At 35.0% G+C, this 13010-nt stretch overlaps 1 protein-coding gene across 1 annotated transcript; it reads right to left on the bottom strand.

The window, feature by feature from the left end:
• On the bottom strand, positions 1 to 9127 carry LOC128225955 (chitin synthase chs-2-like). The gene is made up of 12 exons (XM_052935849.1): positions 9050 to 9127; positions 7707 to 7919; positions 7390 to 7558; positions 6251 to 6391; positions 5084 to 6063; positions 4629 to 4826; positions 4210 to 4334; positions 3969 to 4068; positions 3063 to 3231; positions 2585 to 2653; positions 2290 to 2425; positions 1 to 2122 (listed from the first exon to the last, which is right to left on the bottom strand). The coding sequence occupies exons 2-12, from the start codon at positions 7907 to 7909 to the stop codon at positions 270 to 272; spliced, it is 4143 nt and encodes a 1380-aa protein (XP_052791809.1). The 5' UTR covers positions 7910 to 7919; positions 9050 to 9127; the 3' UTR covers positions 1 to 269.
• Positions 9128 to 13010: the final 3883 nt, after the last annotated feature.

Raw genomic sequence — 13010 nt, 5'->3', positions numbered from 1 at the left:
AAATGTGTGCATGTTTTATTTAATGAACCTTACAAATAATTAAAACCGTACATACAATACAAACATATTCACATTTACAGATGTTGTTCAGATATGAATATGAAGCAAAATCAAAATCAAAACAGTTTTAAACACGAGGTTTTTAGCAGATTCTTTAAGTGCTATATTATGAGGCATACTTTTAAAGGAAAAGAAAACAGTTCAATGCAGAAAAACATGTTTGCCTTATGATGTGACTTCCGTTGTTTCTTTAAATGCGGAGTTTATTATCACTTATTGTCTTTGTCCTCGTAAAAATTATTGTTAGGGTATTTCACGCCAGGTCTTAAAAAAGATCGTTCAACTTGATCACCGCCTCGGCGGTACATATTAGCGTCAATCGGCAGTCTATGTTGCTTTTCTTTGCGAACAGTGTGTATTCTGTGACGATAAATATTGAACTTCCTTGAGTTTGGTGTACTTGATGAAGATGATGCCGTATCAGCGACCGTTTCACACTCAAAGTCGTCATAACTAACAACAGGCTCATTCATGTGATCAACCGGTGGCTCACCTGCTTCTTCATCTTCCTCCAAATCATGCTCAATCTCCTTCAAGTGTTCTTGGAATATTTGCGCTTTAGTCTTTGTTCGTTTTGAACAGAAGCACCCAAACACCTCAGTGCTCGAAATAAAATGGCAGAACGTTCTCCATCGATGGGAAAGCATAAAAATGAATTGGGTCAAAAGTAAAATTGCAAAAATAGACAGGAAAAGTACTGATAATGGTTCATATTTTCCCGCGATATAAAACCCATCTAAACTTTCCTTGCTTACTTGTAATTGCAACAGTGCTAATGAGAGCATAAAGTTCACGATAAAGAAACCGTACACGCAGTTGTTCCTCAACGAAATTAATTCACGATTAAATTTTTCTTGAAGTTTCTTATTGCTTTCAAGTGGCTTCAGGTATTTGTTAATTGTATACGTCCAAAATGTTTTCTCATCTTTGTTGAGTATGTATTTTTTAAATTTTTGATTTGAGTCTGTTATTTGTGTTTTTATCCAGTAGCAATCGTCTGCATAATTTATCATTTCCCCTTGTTGTTCGCTTTGTTGTCTCTCAATCTGGTCCAAAATTGAACCATTGGAGTTAATTTCAGCGATTTTTTCTTGCAGGAAATGTTGAACAAGAGTGAGAAGCAAACGCATAAGCGATTTCTTATTTCCACTGTCTCCTTCCGATTGGGATGATGGAGATTTGGATTCTCGAGTACCCCAACTGATGTCATGCAAATTGCACATATAAAATACAGTCAGAAAAATATATGTTGAAGGCACAGAAACGTAATATAGCAAGCCAGGAAACAAACATGTGAACTCTTGAGGGTGAAGCAAAGCTGATATCAAGAATACTAGACCGACAAATATAAGGAAAATCACGGTAGGAGAAAGAACTGTCTCGCTCACAATGTTTAAAATCATGCCGATGGTCACAATAACCATTACAAACGTATATGCTGTGCTTAGTATTGCGGCCACAAGGAGTTGCTTTTTCTGAGTTACTGTCAGACATAAAACTGCGAACAAAACTACCGGAGTCACGGCTACGAAAAAGGCATGCCATGGCGGTAGGCTCAATACTGAACTAAATGACCCTGCTATCATAACAAGGACAATTCCAGGAGCTAACACACTTGTTATAACCAGCACCAATTGATATAGCATAAAGAAATGGTTGATTTCTCTGTTGTATTCGACTATTTGTTTCCAAGAAAGAACCAAGTCCATCATATTTGCCATTGTTGATGGTGACCAGCGCCGTCTTTGTACAAAAAAGTCCCAAAAGTTATCTGGCGCAAACGTTTTTGCATCTGAGGCTGCGCAGTAATCTATCTTGTATCCTCGTTTAATGAGAAGAGTGCAAAGCCATCTATCTTCGCCTTGTTCAAACTGCACAAGGTGTTTTCCCTCCTCTGGCTCTTTAGTGTACGTTTTCAAGACGTTATCGTCAACGAGGGCAGATGCTCGAAATATAGAAAAGCATCCAGGGCAACATAGCACAGAACCAAAGATATGTTCGCATGCCTTTTGAAGCCAGTGGCCGACAGCATATTCGAACTGTTGGTACCACACCATTGGACCTGAAGTGAATTGATGTTAAATTTAAAAAGAAAAGAAATGAACTTTAAAACAGTATTGGCAATAAGCTATAAAATGACAATTAAAAGGTAATCATCGTGTTTTAATGCATATTTAACGTAAATGCATATTTATATTTTTGTCAATAAAGTTGTTAAAAGCTAACGACCTGATCCTATAGGATGAATTCTGCCACAAACTGCTGCGACACGGCTGTTCATCTTCATTCGATCCATCATCCGTAGGACTGACTTCGGTTCAAAGTCTACATCACCGTCAAGGGTTAGAATGAATGTTTTCTTCAGCTGTTTTTGGAATAAGATTCATCATAAAATAAATTAAAAATGGAAATTAAAATTTACGTTGACAAAATAGCGCACAAAAAGTAATGATATACTTTTTTTGGATAATTTTTCAAAAAAAAATGCACAACGATTAATACAATCAAAAACATAAAAACCTGCCTCGTCTTTGATCGTATCTGGATACGTCTTTCCCATTTTGTACAGCAAACAATAGTACATGTACATCACCTGTGATGAAAAAGGAAAAGAACAAGCCAAATGAAAATAAAATGGAAAAACACAACTATGAAATAAATCTGATAAAATATTCTTACAGGTTTTCTAGCTAAAATAATTTTATGCAGATAGTAGATATTAAGTATATTATACTTGTTAATACAACCTGACTACTATATCAATTAAGCTATTAAAACATTGGAAACTACAGGGATACGTTAAGTAGCCATAAACCGTGCATGCTCTCGTTACGTTACACAACGTACTAGCAACAAATGAAACACAAACGAACAGACAATACAGAAACAATACAATGCTACCACTCACTCACATGCATGCACGTTCGCAAATACACACACACGCACTCACAAACGATATCAATAAACTGTTGTCAACTCATGTCGTATATAACGGTTGTTACCTGGGACCATCGTTTTCTGGCCCTTATCTTTTTCTTATCCTTCAAATGCACCATCATCTGTGTACCGCCTGGGAGTTGTATCATGAGTTGTCCGCCATAAGGTGTCTGGGTCATTTTCTTTTGGAATGTTTTATTCCAGTTCAAGAGCTCATTGTCTTTCAACACGGAGCTGTTTGTAAAAATATGTTTCATACGAATATGATATCATACGAATATGACTTCAGGGGCGTAACTAGACCTAAACAACTTGTATGCCCGATGGTTCTCTGTGAGCTTGGGGACGTTTGTATGTGCTTTACACACACTTAACTATATTTGCAATGATTACAATAAAATCAAGCAAAACACCCTACTTGTAGTTTTAATAAACACCAAACTTTGGTTAAGATAAAACAAACTTTTGAGTTGTTCAAAATGTTTGATTAGCTATATTTTTTTTTGCATTTTTGGGGTTAATTTCCATTTTGTCATTTTTCAAAAACGTTGTTGGCCCAGGCCTACAAGGCCTATATGTAGCTACGCCACTGGACTTCTTTTGATGTGATACGGTTCCTGACGGTAACCGGAAACTGCAACACTAACTCTCATCAATAAGAGATGCAAACACATATAACCGGCATTCCTTTAAAATTCTGTATATTATTTGTCTGAATATATATTGCTCAGTAGCAAAAAGTTTACACATATACCCGGTTTAATGGCACTGGGTAAACGCCTAAGATATAGAACATAAAAACCAAAAATCATCAACAAGAAAGATGGAAAAACAGCACAGAATTCCAAAAACATTGCATACATACTATATAAAAAACTAGGACTCACAAGTAATTTTACTCACAATTTATCATCTAAACACACCCCTAACACAACTTCAGTTTAAGCACGTGAATAAAACTTACTACATACCCAACCGCCTTTTGCAAACATGACATAAACTGGAGCAAATATTCATTAACCTCACGACCGTTTTTTGTTGAGCAAAATGCATCGTCAAATACTATTTGAACTGAAATAGAAGAGTTCTCCTTGAATACATTTTTCATTATTAAAAACCCCCATGTTATTGCATATGTATTTCAACAGACGTTTACTTTGAAACACACACAAACACTTGATACCCCTAGAATACTTTGTGCAGTATGCTTACCCTCAATGTTAATTTTATCAGGGTCTTGTGTTTTCTTTTCGGCGTCTTGTGTCTCGCCGTCTGCCCCGTTTCCGTCCTCTTTTACGTGGTCGGCTTCCTCTCGAATTGATAAATGCAGATCTAATCTGAAAAATGTGTTAATAGAAATTGAATTCCAACTATTCTAATAACAACGCATGCATAATATCTTAGGGATAATCAGGCTATTAATAAGTAAAGAACGATGTATTTATGGAATGAATATAATTTTTTGAAATTTCCAAAACAACGTCACTCCACAAATTTGATCGAATTCTTATACGTAAAAAGGTGATACAAAAACATGAATAAAAATCTTGCAGTGTTATTGGAATAGCGAAACGACATCAAAGAAACAGGTCAATTTCTAAATTCAAATAATGGTCACGTTATTTAATAACCTGCAAATAGACTTAAGCAGCTGACACATTTCTTTGCATGTTTCGTGCCACATTGTTACGCAGATGATGACTTTTGGAACATCATCATTCGATCGTACACTATCGGTATGTAGCTCTCCAATTTCATGGTCATTTCTCCGTCGAAGGAGCATGTTCAAATCGGGGAAGAAAAAATCATAAATACTGCCAGAAAACAACCTAAAGAAGAAACGTAACATTCGACATTTTCATAAACATATTCGAACTTTTTTTTATTATTTAATACATTAATTTGTTTAATGAAATTAGTATAGATTTTAGAAATAAAATGTATTGTTATACAATATTGTATTTATATATGGCCATCATCCGACTAAGTAAACACAACTTTAGGTATAGATTTATCATATTGCTTAACATATTATTCTAGCATGAGTCTTTAGAAGAGTAAAATAACTAAATCTTTTTTAACGAACCTTTCCAGTTTTGCCATTCTTTCGACCCGAGGAACCCAAATGTACCACGTTAAGGTGATAACAGCAATCCAAGCCAAAGCCTCACTCGCGATGAACAACTTCAACTGATCGTCTTCAGGCATAGAACATGTCAGATTTATTCCGACCATGTACTGGGTACTTTCAAGAAAGTTATTGCACGAAAGTCTAACAACAGCAATTGTCGATAACGGCGGGGTGAGAATGAGTGGCAACGCAAATGAAAATTGCTGCATTGACAGTCGACAGGCAAGCGAAGCCAATTGTGAAATTGCAAATGAGCATGTCATTATTTTAATTTCAAACTTATACGTATCATAAAACTCCATCAAATGATTGAAAATTGTTTGGTAAAAATCATTCGTCGAATACGATGTCTCTTTTTCATTATCATATTGTTGTACTGGATTTGAATTTGTTTCGAGTAGTTTTACATCTAAATTCAACACTATCGAAATGATAAAGATTAAGCATGTGAACCAACGAACAGTTAATCGTATAAATTCTGGTTTATGTTCGGTTTTGTACTGTTTCTCTTCTATCTTAGCTTCACTTGTATCCGAATGGGAATCTGACTCCCCTGTTGTTTCTTGTGTAGAATTTGCAGTTCTCCTTCTTAAGAAAAGGAAAGTATCCAAATAGCATGTTGACTTAAACACCAAAAGTGTTGGTAACAACCATTTTAGGTTTCTATCAAATGGTAATAGCCACTTCATGTAAACGAAAACACTCCCTGCCAGTGCCAAAACCGGGAAACCAGCTACACAAAGTTTTATAAAAAAACCTTTTCTTATGCATCCCTTGCTTTTTAGCCGACCAATTGTAGTCAGGAACTGGCAGATGCTTGGAATAATTGGTAGTGTTGTTAGAACTAAACATGCCCTTAAACTGTCCAGTAATGGAAGGGCATACATGATCAAATATATCTCTCCGATAGTGGTCACGACCTGCAGGATAGCGGTCTAAAAATAGCCAATACAAATGTACTAGGGTTTGTCTTAATTACCTGCATATGTTGATAATTTAAGTCTTTTCACATCCATTACATGAACAAGTATGTATATTAAGCTCGATCATATTAATAACACGAGTGTCATAGATATTGTTACATTAAAACATGTAATTCATATCGATTTAGGAAAGACTTACCGCTATGTGATGTTTTGTCCAGTTTGTCTTCTGATCATGGAAAACTATTCTCCAAAGAGTTATTAGAGATGTGAAGAATTCAAAACATGCAATACAAACGAGAATTGAAATTGCTCGCCTTTTGTTGTTTTCAACTTTAGACTAAAAAAGAAATGGAACTTTAAAACTACGGATTTGATGACTAATTTAAAAGAAATATATTGCAAATAAATCTGAACTGAGTGTAGCCAGTCGTTGGTATGTTAAATTAAAATGATAAAATATAAGTAGTATCTAACCTAGGATGGCGCGAGAATTTATGCGGACAGACACACTAAATCTATATACACTTGTCAAACAGTGAAATATAGGGATTCCAACACATATCTTTATGATAAATAATGAAGAACATCTATGGACACTTTATATTTGTGCAGAATTGACCTTTATTATCCGTTGATAACTAGTTTCGAACACATTTTATACGTACCACACATTTTAAGTAGTCTGTTTTACTGTTCTGTTAATATATGTTAATTCTTTTACGTACAGTAAGCCTAAATACGCTTGAATAGTTCATACTATAACGTTAGGGCCTCTCAGTTAACGTTCAAATGTTAAAAGAATCTAGCATAATTCATTGCGTAAATATAAAGTATGTGTTACCTGCGAGATATTATTCTGAAAGGTCGGGAAATATACAGTATTTTTTTTTTTACCTGCGATAGATTATTCAGAAGGGTCAAGAAAATATAAAGTATGTTTTATCTGTAAGAGATTATTCAGAATGGTCAAGATAATATAAAGTATGTTTTACCTGCGAGAGATAATTCATAAGGGTCAAGAAAATATAAAGTATGTTTTACCTGGCAGAGATTATTCAGAATGGTCAGGAACATATAAAGTATGTTTTACCTGCGAAAGATTATTCAGAAAGGTCAAGAAAATATTAAGTATGTTTTACCTGGCAGAGATTATTCAGAAGGGTCAGGAAAAAATAAAGTATGTTTTACCTGCGAAAGATTATTCAGAAAGGTCAAGAACATATTAAGTATGTTTTACCTGCGAGAGACTATTCAGAAGGGTCAAGAAAATATTAAGTATGTTCTACCTGCGAGAGATTATTCAGAAGGGTCAGGAAAGTATAAAGTATGTTTTACCTGAGAGAGATTATTCAGAAGGGTCAAGAAATAAAGCTTGTGCAATATGCCGCATGAAACCAGCAATAGCGTCAACACAAAAAAGAGCACAATTCTGCACATTTTCAAAAATGTGTCATCGCACTTCAAAGACTTGTTTTCCTTTGTCTTAGTTTCTCTTGGAATGTTCCTGAAAATGAAGATAATGAAAGCTTTCAAATAAACACGTTTTATAACTCAGTTTTGGACTTCTGTGCTTCTCCTGTTAGATGGCCGTATCACTTCTATATAAAATATTTCAATATCAGTAGAAAAACGAATGAAAGCAAATGTACTACCATATTTCGGATATCCCTTGCAAGTCATCTTGTTCTCCTATGGGGCCTATGTTAACACAGGCGCTTTCTAGAGGTGAGCAGTTCTCTTCGCCACTCTTTTTTAGCAAGCTCTGCGGCGTGGACTGGCCTGAAGGGGGCTGTCGTGAATTGGTCTGGCGCGATTGACTGGAAGGAGCTTCCCTCAGTCCATTCGGTGCTTGCATCTCTGTTATTCTAATTTTAGCAAACAGCAGCTAGTTAAAGCTACACTCTCACAGATTGAAGGTTTTGACAACTTTTTTTCTTTTTTTTTGTCTTGGAACGAGCAAAATTTTACGAATATCCATTGAAACGAGTTAAACAAGACTGCTGACAAAAATCTAGATCGCAGATTTTTATATTTAAGTTCAAAAATTGATGTTTTATGCCTTTTTCTTAAACCGTTAGTAACGGTTTAAACCATAAAACATTAATTTTCGAACGGAAATATTAAAATATTCGATCTGATTTCTTGTTAGCAATCTTATATCATTGGTTTGCAGACATTTACGCAAAAACTTGCCGTTTGCAAGACAAAAAATAAAAAAAAGTTGTGAAAATGGTAAATCTGTGAGAGTGCAGCTTTTAAATTACTTTTAAGATTGTTTTCTTTAATCCGTGCGAAACATCTTTACTTCCTTCAAACATCTTACCCTGATTGGGAGCTTTTTGCATCCGACGTTATAACATAAAACAGAACAGAACGGAACAGAACAGACATTTGACTATGACTTATATAACGTACATCGTATTTAATACATATATCCTAAATTCAATGTGCAGATTGTGAACTTGACTATTATTAGTCTTATTTATTCACTTTGATTGGTCTATTAATGAAACAATAGCTTATTTACATTATTTATCCATTTTGTCATTCTTGTTTGCTGATCAGTTTATAGTCTAACATTTTTATCGAAAATGTATTGGGAAATTATTGACAAAATTATTTGTAAATTATAAGAAAGTGTGTTGATTATCGACGTGTTTTGATGCAGAAACTTTCATTCTTAAACAGTTTAACAAATGTTAGTTATGAGTAAATCGCTTTGTTTGATCACATGCAACGTTGATATAACCAACCACACACACATCTTTAAAGTTTTTTTTATCTATTTCATAGCTTTTCTAAGTAGCATACATTCCTCAACTGAACGTTTGCCTTAACGTAATTACATACTTAATCTATAGGCATAGGTATGACAGAGTTAATAATAAATCAATAGCTACAAGAAAGAATAATTATTTAATCATTCGATGAACCAACCATCAATCAATCAACCAATCTACAGTTATCTGTAGTCTTTTAAAATGAGAACACTTACTGAATATTCGAGAAATAAACCGTAGCATTAGTCCATTACTGAATGATACATGATACATCCGACCGACACCCGCTTATTTTGTACTAAATTGCGTTTCCAAAATGTCTTTATTTAGATTTTTTGAAGGAACAGCCCGCATTTAAGTTAAGATATGTGCAATACCGAATTGGTCTGCATTCTTAACGAGGCTTTGTTATCTCTGAGTGCTTGCTTCAATAAATCGGTATACTTCCTCTTTGGAAGTGCAAATGTTAAGTTAAATGTTATATTCTAATGTGTACAAGATTGTGCACACATACAACTTGTTTTCTTGAATGCGGTATATCTGTGATATGCTATCGTGTATGTGCGAAGTTCCAGAATTTTCAGGACATCGCAGTATTTGTATCTTCAAAACCGATGTAAATTCAACATTGAGAAAATATAAAACATGCTATTATTACCTTTCATATGTATTACCTTTTATGTGTATTATGACATTTCATGTGTATTACCTTTCATATGTATTTTATGTGTATTATTACCTTTCATGTGTGTTTAAGCAGTCAACAAACAAACTAAAAATGTTAATGGACACACATTTAAGAACAAATTATCACCAAAGCAGTCAATGAAAAACATAAGCCGATCTCACCAAGGCGAATGACGATCGAGCTTGGCGCAAGTGAGTAGGGTTTGTGGCCACCAAGGCTGAAAAGTGTTATTATCCTGCTTTCCATTTGATATTCTAATCATAAAACGCTATAAAATAATAAAATCTAAGATGTATTATAAGGCATAAGCAATTATGCAATTGTGTAACTCATAGCTTTGGAAGTTCCGATCAGTTCTGATGATGAACTTTACAGCTTTGAAAATAAAACAAAAATGCAATATGTGGATGCTTCGCTTATCCTAAAGTTTCCATTATGTTATTGAGTTCGCATCAACTCGTAGATTAGATAATATCACACTCCTTATTTAAAAGAGATTGGCCAAGTTTTAATTTTACAAATACGTTGCGGTAACGGTTTGCTATCTATGATAGATTTATATGTAACACTCAATTCTTAAGAAAGAACAATTGGGATTGGCTCAAAATATGAGTTTAGTTAAAAATGCGCGTCTTGAATAAATTTGAACCAGAAATGTGTCGATAGTTGGCAATACCTTACTTTTCACCTCGACATATGCCAACATTATTATCACCTCAAAGTTTACAACATTTCATATTTCATCACTTGAGTTAAAGTTGAATTAAAGATTATGGAGTAAAATCCTTTTTACACTCTTAAGCAAAAGTGACCTGCATCATGACCTCGGTTTCACAATTTCACATCCATACTAACATCATTGTGTTTTTTTTACTCTTGTTATAATACTGCTACACTAAATTCCATGCTCAATATGTATACTTTTAATCATTTTAAAGACCATTACTTTGTTGAGCAACGCCATAAACAAAACTCCTCATGATGGTTAATATTCATCTAATGTTTCATGAATCAGGCTTTCATTCTTATCGTGAGTCATGAGATTTCATGTGTTTATTAGGCAAAAATATTGGCGATAATTAGCTCTTACTGGAGATAGCCACACGCTATACCCAAGGTACACAACTTAATATGCTGGTTGACATTCCTGTAACGTGTAATGGCTCTTGCTTTCATTCGTTTGGAGATTTGCTCGGCAAAAGATGTTCTAAATGCCATATCTGCATAAAGTGAAGTGCCGTAACTTTACACTTATTGAGCAAAGCGACACACAAAATGCCAGGTGAAAAACTGAACATGCAGGACAGAATGAAAATAACATTTTATCTAGTAAGAGAACATTATTTAAAGTAAATTAGAATCTTTTGTAAAGCCCATTTTGAAAAGGCAACAAATGTCGCAATCACAGCTGTCTTCTATCCAGGAATATTTTGGTACGAAATAAGTCTCTTTTCCGAAAAAGGTAAACGAAGTGCAGCACAAGGTCAATGCTAAAGTTTTAAGCAAGATGAAAGAATTTAGGGATATTTCTGCAGGATTCTTTTACGAACAGTTGTTCATGCACATCAGAAGTCCCAGAGGCGTCGTTTTGCGCCATAAGCAGTTCCCACACTAGGCAACACCAGCAACAGGGCGTTTCAGGTTGTCCGTGGCGGCATGCAAGCGAGACGTGCTGGATTTTGTTTTCTATACGAACATTGGACGGCCGGGTGTACGGCTGTGGTTCCCGTTGGTTGTCAAAAGAAAATAAGATATATACAACTTGGTCACTTTCTGTAGAATAGCACTGTACATGTTAAGAATTGAAATATATCAATTCAGTTGAAACACCGGTTGAGTGAGTCTCCTCTTGTGGTAAATCCGTTGACAGTTGCGTTCAGCAAGACTTGTACTTCATTGTGGAACTAATACACAAAAAGTTATTTAAGATTTGGCGGGGTTATCTTCATATAATGATCTTTCATGAACATAGAACATTGTTAGGAATCTGTTGGAAGACAGGGAAGAAAGAAAGTATTTTGTGTACATTGTCTTAGCCTTCGGGATTTCTACAGCTGGTGTTTTTTACTAAATTAATGATAGTTGTTGTTTCAAAATGGAGGTCACTAGTTTATATAATTGTTTTTTTTTTATTGATGACGGACTTGGTGGCGTCGCAAATCATGCAGACGCCGTTTCTACGTCAAGATTCTTACAAAATGATTGAACGATTTTGTATTTAAAGTCGCATGTGGTAAGACCATATCTCCTGTTCGTTTAATAGGACCGTTGGTTGCTTATTTAATTGCAGTGCAAAGCTTGTGCGTCGCAGCTCAGGGTTACTGTATGCGTAAAGTAGCGTGAGCCTGAACGCTCCTGTCATGGTGAGTAGTACGGCTTTTGATGACATGAAGTTCTGGCAGTCAACTTTAAAGGTATTGAATTGTGGGAAATTAGAAACTTATTTTATTTTTATTATAATTATTTTTATTTTATATTATTATATTTATTATAATTTTTCCTTTTTTTTTTGGAGGGGGGGGGGGCACTGGTACCAAGGAGCATCAGCCGAAGATGCATTCAATGTGCAATGGACATGAGAGAACAATTGGTTGGTTCCCCCTCCGAGGTTTGTATGCGACTGTATCATTAAGTTAAAAAAAAGAAAAATGTCAGGCAATTTTGATGTTTCAAATTTGGGAGTCGGTCCCATTTTAGGCCGCTATGCTTTTCGAGTCGAGACAAAGGGCCGATTTTGTACCTAACGTCACTGTTTTGCAGGCTGGTCGTCTAGCCAAGCGGGGAAAGGGAAGACAGGCTGTATACATCGTTAATTTATTTTGAAAGGCCATGATGTTGTATGTAAATCATAAATTGAATCCAGACAAATAAATGATGCAAAGTTTGTCAGCCGACACTTGGCAAATGAGCACAGGTCCCAAGAGTTAACCCTCTCTGGTTTCTCTTTGGTCCTGTTACAAAAAGATGAGGATTGTGATGAAGAATACATCCATTCAAATGTAATAAGAATGTGATGTCGTTTCATCATTTTCATATGCATATATAAAAATGAATACCATGCTCATTGTTGTATTTATTTAGACACATGCCGGTCTGAAAACTCAGGTTCCCGAATAACCATTACGAAGGAGAAGGATTACAAAAAGAAGCTTCCATTTTATGGTCTATTTGGGGAGGAATTGGAAGAACTTTTAACTGTGACATTTGCGTATGTCCAAAGGGTAGCTTCACAAGAAAATCGCATTTTTTCACATGAAACATATTCAATGTTTCGTGTAAAATATTGTACCACTTGCTTCATACCTGTGATGAATACGATCACATTCTACACAGGTATCTGTGAACAGTATGGTATTACAAAGCTACTCGTCAATAGAGCACTGTTAACCTTATTTCACCATGTGCTTATCGTATAAAATCCCCTAGTAATTTTGTGATTTTTATAAATTGAAGTTTCATGTTATGAATGATAAAAAATAGTTTTCCAT

The sequence above is a fragment of the Mya arenaria genome, chromosome 3 (assembly GCF_026914265.1).
Source record: "Mya arenaria isolate MELC-2E11 chromosome 3, ASM2691426v1".
NCBI lineage: Eukaryota > Metazoa > Mollusca > Bivalvia > Myida > Myidae > Mya > Mya arenaria.
The sequence above is the reverse complement of the archived record's forward strand: the minus strand, read 5'-3'. Positions and strand labels throughout refer to the sequence as shown.

Bases quoted from the DNA above. Each gene is read 5' to 3' on its own strand.
- LOC128225955 (XM_052935849.1), bottom strand. From the start codon at position 7,909: ATGCAAGCACCGAATGGACTGAGGGAAGCTCCTTCCAGTCAATCGCGC. The intron at 6,392-7,389 runs GTAAAACATACT...TTTCTTTTTTAG, and splicing joins TTCTGAATAATCTCTCTCAG to TCTAAAGTTGAAAACAACAA. The intron at 4,827-5,083 runs GTTCGTTAAAAA...TTTCTTCTTTAG, and splicing joins AGAATGGCAAAACTGGAAAG to GTTGTTTTCTGGCAGTATTT.